The sequence below is a fragment of the Pagrus major genome, chromosome 14 (assembly GCF_040436345.1).
Source record: "Pagrus major chromosome 14, Pma_NU_1.0".
NCBI classification, from domain to species: Eukaryota; Metazoa; Chordata; class Actinopteri; order Spariformes; family Sparidae; genus Pagrus; species Pagrus major.
In genome coordinates this window covers 13,887,058-13,906,734 of record NC_133228.1, presented here as the reverse complement: position 1 = coordinate 13,906,734, position 19,677 = coordinate 13,887,058, and the positions used below count along the sequence as shown (strand labels likewise).

The 19,677-nt window shown below is 41.7% G+C and overlaps 1 protein-coding gene across 2 annotated transcripts in view; it reads right to left on the bottom strand.

The window, feature by feature from the left end:
* grm8a (glutamate receptor, metabotropic 8a) overlaps nucleotides 1-19,677 on the bottom strand; it is a 159,137-nt gene that overhangs the window by 74,616 nt on the left and 64,844 nt on the right. For both annotated transcript variants that reach the window (XM_073480535.1, XM_073480534.1), the window contains exons 3-5: nucleotides 8,717-8,852; nucleotides 7,400-7,554; nucleotides 4,938-5,075 (exon numbers count right to left, since the gene is read on the bottom strand). In XM_073480535.1, the coding sequence (XP_073336636.1) occupies nucleotides 4,938-5,075; nucleotides 7,400-7,554; nucleotides 8,717-8,852 (429 nt within the window). The remainder of the gene's footprint in view (nucleotides 1-4,937; nucleotides 5,076-7,399; nucleotides 7,555-8,716; nucleotides 8,853-19,677) is intronic.

Sequence of the window (19,677 nt, the reverse complement as noted above, 5' to 3'; positions counted from 1 at the left end):
GGGCTTTTTACTTCACTCAGATGTTCTTGGATTTCCCTTTTTTCCCCTTGTGTGCTTGCTATTCTTTTTTATGAAATAACAAAAGATGAAGGTGGAGGTAATGTACTGTAAATAAATTATTAGGATAAATTTGCTGGACTGTAGAACAGATGTCTGGGTTCAATGGTAGAAGCAGCAAGAACTGTTTTTTAAAAAAGAAATCACAAAAAGCCCTCTGAAAGATATCTTATGATGACTACAATGGTGTATGTGTGTTTTTACTTTCCACGGAACATTTCCATTAAATATGCACGAGCTTCACATAGCTTGTTTTGCACTCACACAACAATCAAGTCAAGAAAGTATCGTGCAGGTGGGACAGAAAGACAGGCACAACGGAGACGCATGAGTCATGTTGAGGGAGAAAAGCCTCAGCTGAACACCGACTGATGAAACAGTGATGTACTCGTCGGCATTCAACAAACCTAAACCATCCCTCGGAATTGCGAGACGCGTTTTGTGACATTTAGAAGTTCATTTTCGTTATCAGTTAAACCAATTCAAACGTCACCTTTTTTGCACTGCCTATAATGGCACCGCTGATGGTAAGCTAGCAATCTTTGAGCAGAAATACATTTTCAGTGTGTGACAAAAATATAATGTCACACTGTTATGGGGGGAAAAAGCTCATATTATGTTCTGATAAAATGTTGACTCAATTTTTTTAAATCAAAGATTGCTCATGCTGCTCAAAATGTTCAATACTCCTTGAAAACTTTTCAGCTAACACAGCAGATGTTCAGATTTAAATGAGAGCAGTGTTTGTTTGGAGTGCATTATGCTCCTTCTCCCCTACAATTCAGAGGGAAATATTGTAATTTTAATTTTTATTTAATTCAATTTAAACAGTCCATACAAACATAAAATTTGCTCTACCTCACACAGAAGTAGTATAAAGCCTTTTGTGGCTCCAGAGGAAGCTGATAGATTGCCTCCAGTGATGTCAAACAATTGGCTATTGCATGGTGGGTAATCTAGGCCCAAGGTTTTGAAAAGGAAGAAGAGTGCATGGAATGAAAAAGTTAATATCTCTCAAAATAAACTGCCCACAATGAATCCAACAATGTTGTGCAATGCTAGACCCGTGGACTGCTTTACAGCATTTGGCGCCTACATTACCCACAATCCAACTTAACCACTGAGTGACATAACTGACAGTTTATCAGATTAGATGCAGCTTCCTCTGGAGCCACGAAAGACTTTATACTACTTTTTTTTTTTTTTTTACTCATAGTACTCGTAGTACTCCCCAAAACCTGTAAACACACTTTAATGTGTAAAATTGGTGGAGTTACCCTTTAAGAGGCCTTTTCACAGCTCTGGTATCAATCGTAGACTACTGTTTTAATTTGTTGTTGGTGGTTGAGAGGTTAAAAGAAGACAGAGCATGTTGTTTTCAACAAACCTGGCTAAGCTCTGGGCTCTGGTCATATTTGGCGCATATTCAGAAAGTTTCCACTCTCATTTCCTCCTGTTCTCAATCTAATGTGTCTTATTGGCTTGTCCTCTCTCATTTGTTATTTTTCATCCACTATTCATGTATTTCATTATAATTTCTTTGTCTCTCGGCATCTAATTTGTGCATCTGAACATTATTTCACTCCCTCTTCCTGCTCATTTACTTTTTCGCACATGTTGACACCATCTCCCTTTCCATTTGTCTCTCCCACTCAACCCAATCACATGCAATAATCACACCCATTTCCACATTCTCCCATCAGCTGTGTCACCACAGCGACCTTGAGCAGCAGGCTGCTGATTGGCTTCTGTGTTGATGATTTGGAGGTTGTGAACCCCAGCACTTGGAATTAATGGACTCTGTCGCACGACTACAGAGACCCCTCGACACATACACGCCCACGTACACAGATGCCACGGCCAGTAATAGACGGTCAATGGGAGTCACAGCCCTTACAAACCTAATTATGTGAACTAATGGTGGGCATCACCCGGGGAATACTCACAGTGACACACACGCACATAAACGTACAGGCTCAGTCGCAGCAGCATGGGGTCACATGGAACCCAAACTTGAGGGTTTTATGTTTGTGATCACGGACATACACACAGGTAACATCCATCAGCATCGCTAACTCTGCGTACTAAGTGTGCCATTTGTTGTGTAGCCACCAGCAGGTGTGTGACTGTGAAAGTGCACACACAGCCCTATCTAGATCACGCACACACAGCACAAGACACGCGGGTTACACATCGGAAGCAGCACTTGGCCTTGTGTAAAATAACAAGCTACCGGCATTTTGACACGGCAGCAAAATACAGGTCGAAGCGCGTGTTTGACGACAAGAGCACACAGACACATATACACAGAGGAGACTAAATTACCGTATTTATAGGGACAGACTCCAACAATTATTTAATTTCCCTTTTAGCTCTGAGAACACAAACAATTGTTCTTGTTGAGCTGTATCATTCCCTGGAGCCCAGCAGCTAGTGTGATCTGTGCTTTTAAGGTACTTATTACAGACAGTACTGCCCTCTGCAATATATATTCTAATTAAACCCCCGTGCATGTCCCTGTTGACAAATCTTCACAGCCAGGATGCTCCAATGAAGCCCCCCGACAAGCCACAGTGATGTGGTAAATCTGTGCAGATTTTTGTGAGCCGGCCTAATTGGTAAAGGGCCAGACAGACGGGTTGCTTCCAGAGTGAACTAGTTTCTCTGGTGACTTCAATATTGTGACAAGTGAATGCTGCGGAGAGAGATAAAAGAACCACAATAATTTTTTGGATTTCTTAAGCTGGAAGCTGCACTGATTAGCATTTCGGCTAGTCCTTGTTTTGCATGAAAGAAAAGAGCAGAATGACATGGAGCAAGATGCGAGCAGTGGTGGAAGATGTATTTAGATCCTTTACTTAAGTAAGAGTACTAATACCAAACTGTGAAAATGCATTCGATTCGCATCCTTATTTACATTTTCTCTATATGCATTCTTTTTAAGTAAAAGTATGTTAGTATAATCAGCAAGATGTACTCTTTCTGTAGTCTTTCTTCAGTTAAATAGTCCCTGTCAGTCTTTTACACTTATATCTGATGTTTATGGATGAATATCACTGCTGCAGTAATGGGAATGTTGCATTTCACTGCTGCACATGTTTAAGGTTCAGTTAATCTTTAGAGGCGGGGATATTGCCACCGATTTCCCCAAATTGGATTCCGATGGTTTCCGATTTGATTCTATTCAATATCAGTTTGGTTGTCAGTGCCAATTTTCCTTGGAAATAAAAGAGATTCTGAGAGAACAACTGCTGAAAATTGTACAAGGAACCCTCTAAACTGGTGCATTGTTAAACATATTGTTTACATCATGAATAGATTAAGTGGTTTGTGGTTAAAAAAGGATAATCAATAATAAAAATAATTACGATATTGTTCTGATTTTAACATCTAACTAATAAAAATGCTGCAGTGAAAGAACAGGAAAGTTGTAGCAGTCCCTTTAACCAGTGTGTAAGACTTGCTATCTTTTTCTGTGCTGGGCTGAATTTCAAAATCCCTCTGGACTGATTGCAGTGGATTCAGATGACCTGTGCACAGGGTGGGGAGACTGACTGAGTGGAAGCAGTTTGGGGCATTCCTCTCCCAGCCAATCAGGGTGCAGACCTCATCCTGATAGATTGCCATTCAGTAACTCTGGTCTGTTTAGGCCCCTTTTGAGATTTATTTGCTGCCCCTTTCCATTGTACTTGAGAGAAATTGTATTTATTCTTCAGCCAAGTTGAGTGACCACAAAAAGTCACCAGGTTACCTGCATCAGCACCATCCTTATTTGTGCAAGTGCTGCTTGCCTTGCAAATAGCTGGACGGCTGCAGTTTTTCTTGTTTGTTTATATTTGGTTTATCTTAAATGAACCCCTTGAAACCCGAGCCCCTATTAACCTTCAGTTTTTAACACTTCATTTCATTGGGGACTTGAGGGCTTGTAAAATCACATTTTTGTTGGATTATCCCCTGAAGAGGCATTTTTTTTTATTATCCAAGTAGTTGACATTTGGCATTCCCTGTAGATGTACATATTTTTTTGTTTATATTTTATGTAGGTCAGGACTGGTTTGTAAACATTTTACTGCCAGTACTGCCACAAAGTGATGACAGATGTAGGTGTATGTATTTCAACAAAAGAAAATAAGAAAAAAAAAAGGAAACTTTCAGAGCCCATAGGGATTTACTCGCCAAATGGAAAATCTACCCCATTTTGTGTTTGGAAGGTGTCAATTTTGAACTTGCATCCATGAGAAAAAGCATGTATTTAAAGACCGCTTTCAGGATTTTATGAATCAATATCGGATCAATCAAATGAAGATCAATTTAAACCCTGTCCTTCTCATCTTAAAGAAGACTTATTATGCTTATTTTCAGGTTCATATTAATTTAGAATAGATTTACATGTTCTAGTGCTCAAAAAAGCACGTCAGTTTCCTCATACTGTCCAGCGCTGCAGTGTTGTATTCCCCCTCTGTCTGAAACGTTGTTTTAGCTCCCGTCTCTTTAAGGTCCACCCTTTTTTAATTAACTTAATCTGTCAGACGAATGCAGTGGTTTAAAAAGTACAGTCTCTTATTTTTACTTTAGTACAGTACTTGAGTAAATGTACATCATAACTTCCACATCTGGGATCTTGTTAATGCGGTGCATGGATGAGAGAAAACCAATTAGAATTGACCACCTGCCAGATTTGTTCGTGGGTAGAACTTACAACCCTCTCGAACATCTGTGGAGTTGGAACACCTCCTCTCAAACTGGCAAAATGATTTGTAACAGCCTCTGTCACAGGTGTAAAACTCTAGCTCGAAGCATTTTTATCTCTCTTTTTTTGTCTGTACTCTCCAAACAAAGTAGACCCTAATTACCGTTTGGAAAGAAGTGCAGAGTCTTACCTGTGCATTTCTTCAGGCTGCCAGGGCGTTTACCGTGCATCCCCAGCTTACAGTTGAAGTTTTCTTCCCAGAACTCCGCGAACCAAACATTTCTTCTGTTGTTGGACAGCGAGCGGCTACGGAAATACCGATCAAACGCTGTTAAAAAAGACAGAGTAGGCAGAAGTTAAAATATGTTGAGTGAAGAGAGGTTTGTATCTTTCCTTTTTGAAACTGCACTGAATACATCTATCTGTCCACATAGAGGATTGAGCCAGCATCATTCTGATTAGGAGTGCTTCATATCCACGGAGGCCGCCTGTACTCATAAATGAGGTGTTCATGACGGTGTAATACGTTTTGACTCACAAAGGCGCATGTTATGAATAGCCTATGGATCTAAAGTATGACTGAAAAGCCATTTCTGTGGAGCCATCCGGTGTTAGGAGCTCCTATCAAATACTGGAGCTGATACAGCAGGGAGAGCAAACATTTTAGAATGAGCTTTCACAGGCTACATTGGCAACTTGTCCGATTTAATAAGTATGGGGGGAGAGAGAAACGGGGAAGAACACATTTCTCCACTCACAGAAATGGAAATGCCTGTCAGAGAATGGCAGGCTGAGATAAAGAGATGGGCGAGAGAAAAGAGAAATGAGGGAGACAAGAACACTCCTTGTACTTGTACACTACTTAGTTCATACCAAAATTAATTGGGGAAAACAGCTTTTTGCTTTGTTGTCTGTGAGAAAAAGATAGCAACACTGAATTTCTCAGAAGACATCCTCTATCGTCAAGTTGCCTCAAGTCTGTCCCTAGAAGACTGCGAGGAACCATTAAACTTCCCTAATAAAGAGAAGGTGTCATTTCCAACACCCCTGCCACTGTAGTTTAGGGGCGATACAGTGCACATGAAGCAAACCACAGAGGGTGGGAGGAATCCCTGGGGACTATCAGACTGACTTGGACAGCGTGTGCCATGCCTGATTTGCTGTAAAAGCCGACAAGAGCTGCCTTGATTAATCTCCTCTGCTGTCAGTGAAACTGCCCCTCTGTGCACCTGTGTGGCACAATTAGAGACTGCTGGGAACAGTGGGTTCACTCGCTGTGTAGCTCAACAGGTTGTAGATGTCAACTGGGATCACTCACTCCTCAGTGCGTTCACAGATGACAATGTAAGCATTTGCAGTACTGTGAGATTCAAACACTGAAAGGTAAAGGGATTTATTTCCACCGAGTGGGTTATAATTCAGATTAGTGACATTTTGGAGAATAAATACACTTATTTGCTTCATTGTCAAGAGTTAGATATGAAAGATGTGAAGATCAATAGGGTTAAGGTTGGGGCTTATCCGGCTCAGACTGCAAGGAACCTGGGTGCCAGGGGTTAGGTTTCGGGGTTGGAGGGTTAGGGAATACCGAACACTGGCGGCTGCTCAAATGGCTCAGGCCCATCGTACATCCAGGACGTTGCTAACCATACACCTCAGCTGATCCACCATGCCCGGCTGCTGTCAATGTGCTTGCTGCTCCCTTACTAGAAGGTGGGCCCAGCTGCCGCTCAAAAAATCACAACTGTATGCTCTCCTGATACTGACGCTTTGGGTTGGCATCTGGGGCTGGACGCCAACCCAAAGCGTCAGCATCCGACTACCTATCTCTCTCCGGGAAGTTAAATTTGTTTGATTAAACCAAAGAGATAGCAGACTTAAAGGGGATATGAAACTTTGAGTACTTTCTTTGTGTATTTTCAAAATTTAGTCCAGTAAAAATAGTAAAATGTTCCCCTTAGGATTGATGAAGTGTTGGACAATGGCACAATAACCACTATCTTAAAAATGACCACAGAGTTGAATCGAAACATTTCTGACTTAACATTGTCATTGTCACAAAGGCCTATTGCATGATTATTGAATTATATCACATCAGATTGTTAGGTGACTAATAGTACCTAATAAATTGGTAACTGTGTACACACTCTTCATTACTCCTCTCCTGGTTCCATCACACACAACTCTGTCAAAGCAGACTTTGATTCATTTAAACTTCAGCATAGGCTCTCTCCTCACTTTAGGTTTATATCTTGTCGCCTTTGTGTCCCTCCAGGAGTCAATTATCTAATAGGGAGCTCTGACAGAGAGCAAATGAGGGTATTCCTCCATGGCCTAATGGCAAAAACTTGTTGCCCGCTGGGATCAAGAGTGCGGGAACATGAGTGTATTTCACTTTCTGTTTCTAGTCTGTGGCCCTGTCCCCTTAATTTGATCTATTAGACTTGGAGCACAAACGCAAACACACACACAGCTTCGGCTTCCTTTCATTTGTCATGCAGCAAGGTGGGTGAAAAGAGTCGCAGCGGGAATACAAATCTTTGGAATTTCTCACAACTCTTTTCAAAGATCAGTGCATGTTTAGTTGCTGATGTGTCAGGACATAAAAACTTAGAATTATTGTATCTATTTTCTTAATACACACACTCTTACCATCCACAGATGCTCGTTTGGGAAGAATCGTGATGGCTCCCTCAGCCACTTTCTCCTGGCCAAGCACGGGAGAGATTTTGGAACCCCAGCTGTCCGAACCCACCCACAGGAAGTGACCTGTCTGGTTGTTCCTTTTAGCTGCGTCGAGAACTCGTCTGTTGGAGAAAAGACCGGAGAATTAAACTGTTTATGTAGCCCAGGAAAGATCAATAAAAAGGGGCGGTGGTATAAGGTGTCTCTGGCTGGACCCCACTTCTCTCATATTATCAGTAGTTTAACATCAATAGCTGTATTGATATGGACCCTAATATTCCACTAATAATTGAAATAAAAGCAGTAACAGACTAAAAATGTTACCACATCAATTGGGAGATACTGGCCAGATCCAGCCTGATCGGAAGGAATTTTCAATCAGGTTGGGAGGGGTTTGTAAACCTCTGATAATCCATTCAACTGGAAAAAACTGGCACCTAATAGATGATGATGATAATGACATACATGATTCATCCGATCATTGCTCTCTGACTGGATAAGTTTATTCTTTCTGCTTTCATGTTTGCCCAGCAACAAGATGATGTGAACAAGTTCGCAAAACTTATGATAATGAGTGATAATACAACCATTTTGACCAAGAGACCAAGGAAATGATGTAGGCCCATCTTAGAGGCAGAACCACTATTCTTCTTCATTTTGATGACCCCAAACCAACCCTTACACAGTGGGCAGAACCACTTTGCCCATATCAAAAAAACGTTTTCTATGTAAATGCACATATTCGATTCAGACTTCTTTAGTGTCCATATAAACAGTTAAGTTGAATTTCCTAATAAGAATGATGTCAATCCGAAAATGTCCCTGTTATCGCGGCTAATGGTATTCTTACTGTCTTTAGGGAATGCCTACAAGCTAGTTCAGCAGGACAACTTGAGCTACATGTCTCACTTTTTCTCCCAACTCTCCCTTTGGCTGTCAGCACCACTGCTGCCCTGCGTTGGGTGGTTTGCTGCATTTTTTTTCAGCCCTACCATCACCTCAGCATCCACCTCCAGGATCTAACAGGGGATTTAAGGTGTCTTGCCCATCAATCCCCAATATCTCTGTGTAAACATCTCGCTGGGGAGTGATGAGTTAGAGCCTAGACGCCAAAGTCTAACCATGTTTTGCTGCGATAATAAACATGTCAAACTGTACTGAATAGTTGCATGCTTCAAGTTATGAATAAACCGGAAAATGTGACAGAATGTCTCTTCGGTATTAACAGCAGAAAAAGTCCTGAGCCGTGGCTGCGGGGGACTTGTTTGAGTGCGTGGCACGTACCGTATGTCGTCCTCATTAGCGAACATGATGATGGCCCTGGCATTGGAGGTCTCCAGCAGGCGTCTGATGATCTTGTCAAACTCCCCTGGCCTCGGCTCCCTGGGGATCTTCAAGGACTGGGCAATACACACACCACCTGGGACAGAAAGAGCAACACAGAATGCATAAACTGTTTTTAAGTCGCTGATTTGCATCTCTTCATTTTGTATTCACTGCTCATATTTAGTCACTCTCCCTTGATTTTGGCCTATACCCAGTTCATAAAGCTGTGTTCTACACTTGGCTGTAAACACTCCCTTTGGTGCATGGAAGTGATGTGGTTTTACACTTCCAAAGCCTCAACACCTTGAGATAAATATGAGAATAAATGGATGGTTTGCGTAACAGCAGCGGCCAGAGGATGATATTCAATTTTTGGAAAAATCCAAACCCCAGGATATAGTGTTACCGGCCAATTGATTTGGGGGGATGCCAAGACTCCACAGCAACAAGCAATAACTCCAGTATTATTCAAAATATATGAGTTCACAGATATAGTCGCCATGTAAAACATTCATGCCAAAACACAGGTTATGAAACAAGAGTCAGAGAGTTGCATGAGATGAGGTATAAAGGGAGAAAAGAAAAAGAGGGAAGAAGGTACAGCACTGGAGCGGGGAAATACAAGAAACAAAAAGTGTGTGTTTATGGGGTGGGGGGGTGAAAGGATAGACACGAAAGGAAAAAAAAGCTGTAGAAAAGGAAGGAAGAGAAAGTTGGAGAATGTGCGAAAAGGAAATTCTGATGAAGGTGTGAGAGAAAACCGAGGAAGAAAGATAGACGAAGCTGCATCGTGACTTAAAATATCATCACTGTGCACAGTGCGAGTATCAGGAAATGTCCTCTACCCACTCCACACTCCTTCATTTCCTGTCGTCCAGGATAGCAACCATAGCAATCACAGCCATATTAGTCACTCCACTCAATATGTGATAATGAGGAAGCACACACACGCACACACGCACACGCACACACACACAAATGATTCATGCTTAATCCTGGAAACATGGGGACAAAACAGATGTAATAGTTTTTGAATGACTTTCAAAACAAATGGGTGCCCACGTTCACAGCCACACACTCTACAGCACTCTCATTCAGTCTATCCTCCTCCTCACACACACACACACACACACACAGAATCCAACATCCCATACTGCTTTGCACTAATCCCGCCTTTAAATTTAAGCTCAGTCCTGTTAATTAGGACTGCTTCATTAGATCGTTAGCCCAGCTCAAGGTGTAAAGGTGTTTGTGTGCGTTTTGTATGATTATGTCACTGTCAAACATTAAAGCTGCTGTTACAATAGTGTATCTATGTCGTGTGTGTGTGCGTGTTCAATTTTGTCATTTGTCTGCATGCATCTGTGTGTGAGATAGCGTGAATGATGTCCCCTTTTCCTTCCCTGCCTGTTCCAGCCCATTTATTGAACATCTGTACAGTCTGTCGCTTTCACTATATCACACTCCTTAATCACACACACACACGCTCGCGCACACATTCTTACACAAGCAGACGCAAATATAGCAGCGCGCACGACTGGTAAAACAAATGCTCATTAGCCTTAAATTAAAGGCCTCTCAAGGATAATCGCTACAGTGAAAAAAAAATCTGCATAGGCACCCCCGTCTACTTCTCTCCATCTCTCTCTCACACACACACACACACACACACCCTTCACATTAAAGACAAATACTTGGAAGTTCAGTTACTTTCTCAAGGATAATCACCAGCTTGATATGCACTTTTGCATACTTACACACAGATTTAAGAGGAATGATAAGAAAACTGCTTACAGTGTGTACACACACATGCAAAAACGGATATGTATTAGACATAGGACAAGGGTCAGGGTTGGATAAACTATAAAGGGTAAGGGTTATACAAATTATAAAGGGTTAGGGTGAGAGTCAGGGAAGATGGCAAGGGTAAGGGGTTAAAGATGCCATAAAGGGTTAGGGTCAGAGAAGTTACAAAGGGTTAGAGTTAGAGAAGATGGCAAGGGTTGGGGGTTAGAGGTTAGAGAAGTTATAAATGGTTAGGGCTAGAAAAGTTACAAAGGGTTAGGGTTTCGGAAGATGTTAAGGGTTGGGTTTAGGCATTAGAGGATAGAAAAAGTCAGGGGTTAGAGGTTAGAGATGTAATAAAGGGTTAGGGTTAGAGAAGATAGAAAAGTTTTACCACCCAGGAAGCTGTAAAGGTTTAGGGTCAAAGAAGTTATAAAGGGTTGGGTTTAGGTGTTAGAGAAGTTATAAAGGGTTAAGGTTTTGAGAAGATATAAAGGGTTTGTTTGTTTATGGCCCATCACCATCAAAAACTGTTGCCACAGAAAACAGATTTCCCAGCTAAAGACAATATCAAATCACATCCTTGCGTCTGTGTGTAAGTGTTTTCAAGTATAGACACTCACAGACACATCTGACTGCAAGTGTCGTGGCAAAATCCACCGCTACCATTAAAACCTTTCTCATCTTTGATGGCGCCAAAGAGAAAAAGCAGCTCTTTAAAAGCGAACGTCAGTTATTAGAGTGCACCTTCTCCCCTCCGTTGAAAGGAAAGCTGCGAGGTTAAGTTAGGAGAAACATACATTTTTTTTTTTAAAGAAATCACTCAAAGAACGTCTGCTTGAAAGCAGAAGTTGTTGAATAAAAAGGAGACGTTGGAAGAGAGAGATTCAACATCAAAACCCTTGCACATTTGACACTCCAGACAGAGTATTTGCTTCACGTTGCAAAATAGAAATGTTAAGAGAAGGGGAGAAGAAATCTTGTAAACAATAGCTAGTTTTGAGGCTATCCTTTTTGTGTTGTCTGGAGAGCACATAGTGAAAGACAAAGATTTGGTCAGATGTGAATAAGTGTTCCTGAGAACTACAAGCCCTGGTATTGATTTCAGTGAAGATCTGGGTTAAAAACAAAACAAAAAAAACCCTGCATCTCTGGTACCCGACATGGCGTGAAAGCCTTCTGTGGGCCGAATCAAATAACTGCGCTGCCGCCAAAGGAAAGAAACTGTGGCCGATCGCATCAGATACGCATTATCATCTAATAGAGCAGTAAATGCATGAAAAGGTCGTCAACAAGTCAATAATGTCCCTCATTTTCAGACAAAGTTGAAATTAGTCGCTTGATTTAGAGAAAACATCGTGAAAATAATTCATTTCAACTTCAAACCAGCCACACTTTTTATGGAAAGAACCGTTCGCTTCCTTCCCTCAACCCCCAAAATCACAATCTGCAGGCTCATAATTTGGCTGATTGTGTAAAAACTGGATAATTAATTGTTTAGAGATGTTGCGTCACAGTGCGGGCATACTAATGTGAGGCCAGTCAGAAATTCTCTTTATTCACTTCAGATAAAAGAATGGTCTCAGCTGTATTGGATCACAGTAACAGCCAGTTTATTACATAATTCAGCAATTGTAGCACGTTCAGCGACAACAGGCTAATTGAATTGGCTTCATCCGATGAGCAGCGACACAGAGTTTATCTCTAATAACCTGATTATTGAGGCTTCAATGTGGAACAGAATGTGACCGAATCCTAATTCCCTCATTCTATTTATGTGTATCTGTGTGTGTGCATGTGTGTGTGTGTGTACGCGTGAGTTTGTTTACCTCTTTCGGTGTAGGTGTGAAACGTATTTTTGTGAGCCTAGCAGTCTGTTTTTGTGCATGTGTGTAGGTGTCAACCAATGAGCTACAGTGCATAGACTGGTGTGTGTAAGTGCACGCACACAATTGCCGACTTAAGCGTACAACTGCTTCTATGTGTCCCCTCTGCAGCTGTTTAAGAAATGGGACGTTGAGTGCAAGTGGTGATGATAAACTCGATATTAAGTGTGTGTCCGGCGCTTCCCCCACTGAAACCCCTCATAGTCGGTAATTAACTCCACTCTGTTTTGAGATGAAATTCATTCTGTTTCAGGACAGGAAACATCGCTGCCTCAATGTTTAATTAACAATCTGCTTCCCACCCACACTTTCCTCTCTTTCTCTCTCACTCTGCACCAATTCATCCATTAACCAACAGAGGCTTTTCTTTCGCACTGTGTGTTTCTTGCTCCCGTTATTTTCTTCTCACCTTCAGCTTGTCAAACTTTTCACGCAGGATTACATCTCCAAATAATTCAAACAATGTGAGAGGCAGAGAACGAAAAAATCAGTGGTGCATTGACAGGAGAAGATAACCGACAATTTTACAATGCATTTACTATAGCGCACAGTATGTGGCGGCGGAACCCCGACTATAAACGCTTTCAAGTGCCAAATGTGTGTCAAATGTGTGTCCTTTGATTTTAACAAACGCACTGGAATCTTTGTCTAAGGTTTTGTCAAATGATGCCAAAGTATGCTACGCATGGTCGTAATAAAAAGAGAGGAATAAAATAAATAAAACCAATTGTTAAACAACCGCTAATAAACTTCAAAGAAGATGAAAAAAATAAACATGGTGTTTCCATCACCCATGAAGCGCATTAAAGGACCATTTCACTCAAAAATGATCATCAGTCAGTATAATTTCACTCCCCATGTCGATGGAAAGTGGAGTGAGGTTTCCTAGTCCACAAAACATTTCTGGAGCTTCACAGAAAAACAGCGTTCCAGCATTCTCCTAAACAACTGAAGTAGATGGGGACTATGGAACTTCAATCAATCAATCTTTATTTGCATAGCGCCAATTCACAATAAAAGTCATCTCATGACACTTTTCAAATTGAGCAGGTCTAGACCATACTCCATACTCCTCTTTCCCCCATGAGCAAGCAGCACTTGAAAAAGCTGCCTTTTCAACAGGCAGGAACCTCGAGCAGAACCGGACTCCAGACTGGTTGGGTTGACTTCACCTGACTTTCCATTGCTGTGGAGGTGAGTAGATCATTACTGAATTTGGACTTAGAAAACTTGAATTTGAACTGGAAAAACAGCAGAAGTGAGCGTAAAACCTTTTTTTTTGTACATATTAAAGAAGTCTTTTTAATTGTCTTGGTTTCCATCAGCATTCTCGAATAAGATACCTCAAAATGTGCGTAAGAATACATTAATGGAACCTAGTGAAACTTAGCACCCCTGCTCTTTATGTTCCATCTACAGTTGGCTGCATTTTAAAAGGTATTGTTCGAAAACATCACTCCAATGGCAGTCAATTACATCACCCCAAACAGCTCATCATACCATGCACAAAACCTCTATTCAACACTGCAGGAGGAACACACTCATGCATCCTGTTATGTATTTATACCCAAATTACAGCTGCAACACACACAGACAGTAATGTGGTTTCCTGCTAAGCAAGATGAGTAATGAGAGTAACTTTAAAGCTAGCTGCATTTATGCCACTGGCACTGCAGTGTGTGTGTGTGTGTGTGTGTGTGTGTGTGTGTGTGTGTGTGCGTGTGTTTATGTGCCCGAGTGCATATTTCTGTGTTAAATGTGCGTGTGTGTGTGTGTGTGTGTGTGTGTGTGCGTACAAAATGAAAGGGAGGCAGTGAAATCAAAGCTCCTGCCTTTAATGATTCTTCCATTAAGATATAGCTGTGTCACCCTCACCCACTTTAAGTGTGTGTGTGTCCCTGCAACTCCGAAAGACACACACACACATACAAGCCTTGCCAACTGTTACTGAGCAAATAACATATGAGGCGCCCGACAAATCCATGCAGGAAGAAATTCATTTCTTCCTCCGGCTTAGCGGGCATTTCTGTGATAAAAACCGCCCTCTGCATTCATCCCCACAGAAACACCTGCAATGAACTCCTATTATTGGAATCCTCACGCTAAGATGCAGCAAACACGAGCATGCACACACTGATTTTGACACACTTTCTTTCTTCTCCAAACCTCATTAGCACTGCTTTAAAATTAAAAGTTGCCCTCTGCTTCTCTATGCTTTGTTCGTGGCTCGGGGAACTCTGCAGCGTGGGCCTTTGAAGTCGCTGATTTATGTGTGCGCGCGTGTATTTGTGTGTGGCTTCACACTCGCTTGTGTGGATTTCCCTCTGCTTCCCAAGTGAACGTCCGCCTTTGCGTGTTATTCCGTGTGCACTCCAGTAACCATGCCCACGACACACACGCCGGCTCTGCCCGGGTGAGTGGAAGAAGCGGTGCGGTAAATATTGTGTTCTGCATTTTTTCGCTCCCAGTTGAAACTTTCTCCCCAGGCTTTCTAATGAATCATTGACAACACCCACGGAACCGCTGTCCCAGGAAATTTACATCCTCCCATTAAAATATGCCTTGAAGGACACTAGGCCTCAGCTGCAAATGGGTTCGGAAATTTAAGACAGTCCTAACCCGAAACCCCCGAAAAGATGGTGCGAAGACCTGAGCCAAGCCCGAGGTGGAAGAGCTTATGTGAGGCCGTGCCAGACTTAAGCTTGAAATTGCTTATAATAAGCTGATAATGAAATGCTGATAAGGGTGTAGGGAAAATGGGAAAGATGTTTGCGTTTACAGAAATTGAATGTACTTTTGGTAAATGTTTGTCAGATACACACTGAGATGAAATCATGAGCGATGTTATGAGTTGTCAGTGTGTAAATTGAGGCAGCAGTTTGCATCGGTGGAGGAATATTGGATATTTGCGAGATTTACTGTGCACATAATAAAAATGTTTCAAGTGGTGCTCAGACAAAATACAATAATTTGTGGGATCTATCTAAAAAGCTAATTCACACTCGAGCCTCAGTGTATTATGGCAGAATTTAATAATACAGTGATAACCGCAGGAGCTATCCTTCAGTCTGTATCTACTTTGTGTTATTATTTTAATTGTAGACAATGCAGAAATCCTCCTTTTCTGGATTCTGCATCTATACTGCAGTGGTACCTACTGTACTAGAGTGAATGTTCCATAGATAGATTCTTGACTCAGACAAAGAAAGGAAGGTAAAACTTTGCAATCCCCCTCCCTTCAAAAAAAGTTTTCTTCCCCTTCCTTCAGTTGATTGTTTGAGCTTCACTGTGTAGAAAGATGTGTGTGCAGAGTTTGAGCACTAGAAAGTTGTTGTCACATTCATTGCTCAAAGTGTGGCGGCCTATGAGCATGATCTGTGACATCACAAGTAGTTTGGAAGCCAATCCTGGTCCAGTGTTCAGCATACACAAGTGTGATGTGGAAACTAGAAGCTTTCAGTGCACATATACTGAAAATGGACAATACAGTCATGTAGGAGACTTGTGAAATGAGGGATATTTGCATATTATTTTATTCTGGAATTTTTAATGATTATGAAGGAGTACAGGCCATTTTAAGGATTGTTGGTGTGATGTCAGACACACATTAGTGAATATCTATTTATGCCTTAATACATGTGTGGAGGGAATCTTTAATACACATTTCCAAAAAGGGCAGCACTTATGGGGCTTTTCCACTGGCACTTTTGGCCACACCAAGTCAAACCATCCGTCACTTATTTACTTTTTCATTACCAGAGTTGACTGGAGCCAATCCACGCTGCGCCCGTGATGGACCCTCTCCAGGACGGAGACCAAAGTGTGCCGCCCCATCTCCAAGTGGGCTGCAGTGACGTCTGGCAACCGCACACCAACGTGTGACAACCCTCCTTGTCCTGCTCAAACAAGGTTGTGTTGGGATTTTGGTGACTGGAGAGAGACATTTTTTAAAAGTCTCTGTGTGTTCGGCTCTACTTTTGTAGCTTCTACTGTAAGTGAATCTCTGTGGTTTGAAGTTCAGTTTCTCTTTGTACTTTCAGATATCTGCTTTGATTCACTGTTTCATTATGTTCCCTCCCGCTGTTACTACCTGTTTAAACCCAACATTTCCAAATTTTGATGCTTTATAATAAAAGCTCAAATAATGAAATAACTGAGGGCTTTCATTGTGAAGAATTTACAGGAAATTAAACATGTTTAACACAGAATAGGCGTAGCTTTGTGAGCAGCTATTGTTCAATAATATTGCAGAGAGCAGGAGTATTTACAGCTGCTGCACTGGCCACTACTCAATAAGCCCATCATTAGACCTTCAAGTAGGTAGCCCTGTGGTGCTTTGCTGACATGCCCAGTCAAACTGAGACAAGCCAGACCAGCACACATGTATGAAAAAGCCCCAAGAGATTTAAGCAATGTTTTATCGTAAAGTTGCAGCTGATGTTTATGATACAATTAACTAGAAATTTGTGTTATTGTGTTATTATGAAGTGACACAGTGCAGTGTTGGAAAAATGGACCAGTAGTTACCATGTTATAAATCGTGTTTATGTTTGTTTTTTCTACTTGCAGAAAACAAATGGTGGGAAGCACACGAAATGTGCAAAGGGGACAGAAGGTGATGAATGTCAGTATAAAAGAAAACATGGAAGTAAATGTGCAGCACACGACATCCCCATCTTTCATTACATTAATATTACAGAAGAACTATAGCAAATAACCCTTATCATCCATCTACCCTGCACTTGCATTATTGAGAGTAATAGCCTTGACGGTTATTGTAGAAGTCCCCCCTCCCCTTTTGCTTGTACATCTGCATTATTTATCAAATTAGCAGCCATTGGAGATATCCTATGTCATGTATCTGTCTTATATTAGTACCTGATACACTGCCAGCATGGTACAATTATTCCATCCGGCCTCCTTTAGCATAGAAAATCACGAGAATCTGTATTTTTTATGTCGCTAAAAAGGGAACAAAATTTGAATGTCGATATAATTCACCTCTCTGGGGTGAAGTCACAGGGCAGGAGCTCTGCAGAGTGATTGAATTAAAAAGCTAGACTTTGACTTTTGCTCCCTCTTTATTTTGTACATAGGGGACAGGCTGTACCGCTTTCCAGTATACAGATATCTAGAAGTGGGAGAGAACACGAAGAACAGATTGGACATCATATCATTTCTGTGCATGTGTGTGCAGGAGAGAGGGGGAGATACAGAGACATAGCGAGTCTGAATGCCAGGGGAGGATTTGGAGGTTCGAGTGGGGAAAAGAAAAGATGAGAAACAAAAAAAAACATGAGGGAGACGGAGAGACAGAAGATCTCGGCCTTTTAACGTCTCACTCACACCTACCATCCCACAGACAGCATGTGTGTGTGTGTGCAAGTGTGGTGGTGGAGGAATGGGTGGGGCAGCAGGTCTGTCTTCACCGCAGGAGTCGAGCAGTCTAGCTGAAGTCAGCACTTGCGCAGGTCTGAGGGGAGACAGGCGGACACCTACTGCATGGAGCAGCGTGTGTGTGCGTGCGTGCGTGAAAGACAACCTGTACATACTGAATGTCTATGTGCAGCCTCTTCTCATACATGTGGTTAGTATTGGTTTCTCGTACGCAGACAGTAATGTGTCTAGAAAAAAAAAAATCTATTCAAATGCCCGACCCACCCCTCGAATCCCCAGTGCTTTTGTGCAGACGGATGAGCGATAAAGCGAGAGCAAATGTTAATATATTCTAAATAAATATATAAATCAAAGTGTAAATAAGGCAACAGTTGCAGCCACTAATATAGCACAGCCATACTAGTTAATTTAGTCCACCTAGTGGCTATTAAAGGAGCATAAAGAGAATACAATGTCTACATTCTCTCTGAGCTGGACTTCAATCTGTCTTGCAATAACAATCTCCATGAGACATCAGGAATGGCCTTCGTCCAAGCCATTTTGTCAACAAGTTTGATCCATTCTTCAATGGAGATGTATTTGCTTTTCCAAATATTTGGATAAAAACAACAACAACATATTGTCTGTCTGAGGGAATTACATTTCTTAAAAAACACTTGGCAAGGTCTTTACAGAAGTGTAGAGCAGGGCCCAATAAATGTATCAGTTCGCCTTGATTTTTAGAGAACATAATGACACAAATGATTCTTGGAATAAATCCACAGTGAAGTGTCTTGTTAACTGTTACTGTAGGACTAGGGTTGGGCTGATGGACCACGCCATTGTCCTAGCCAGTGGCTGACAGTCATTGGCTTCTGAGTCCTCACATTGTGACAGACAGACAGACAGAGAGCACAAAAATGTAGTGTCCCCTCAGAGTTGCCGTAAGGCAGCAGTTGTTGGCGTTTGTGACATGTGGGAGAGAAAATAAAAAGCAGTTTGTTGCTAAATAAACAATCTCTCTTCGTTTTCATGTGTGAATAAACTGAATGAACAGCTTGACCTTAAAGGACAACACAATTTCATTCTGTTTTACTTTGTTTATATGTGGCGGACCCTGACACCTTTCTAGCTTCAAACAGTTTTCTGGGGACCTTATTTTCCTCTGAGAACAGCTTGTTTATTCAGTTATGGAAGAAAATATTGTAAATAATAAAATTCTTCGTTTGAATTTCTTCTCCAAAACTACATAGTGCCCTTTTTAAACCTGGCAAACCCAAGACGCTGGGAAATTTGACATCCAAAATCTGTCCCAGACTAAAACAAAACCACGTCACAAATACCTTCAATCGACAGCTGTGTGCCTTTGTTTACACACAGATGGAATAGAGTGTGTTCACCGCTCAACTGCGTAATCTCATCAGCCACAGAGACAGCTCAAATGAACTGTTTACCATCAGTCCTGCCGTGAGAGTTGACAAGTGCGACTGGAGACTCGTTCTGTGAGTCTTCAGGCAGCAGACAAGTCATTTAACGTCTCCATTGACTCATCTGACCTTCTGCCACCTGTCACGCATCACCGATACTTTCAATCAATCCGATTAATCCCACTGGCTTTCGGCTGGATGACAGAATCGCGGTGGGGACGGATCGGAGAGAGGAGATGGACGAAGAGGGAGGGAGGGAGGATATGAAGGATATATAGTGGGAAATAGATAGGAAACTGAGGAAAATCATGGCGGATGAGAAGGCGGCAGGGAAGAAATGAGGAAAAGGATGGAAAGATGAGAAGATGTAAGGCGACGTGGAAGGGAGATAAGCAAGGTATGATTGGATGTCAGGCCACAGATAAAAAGCACAAGGTCAACATTA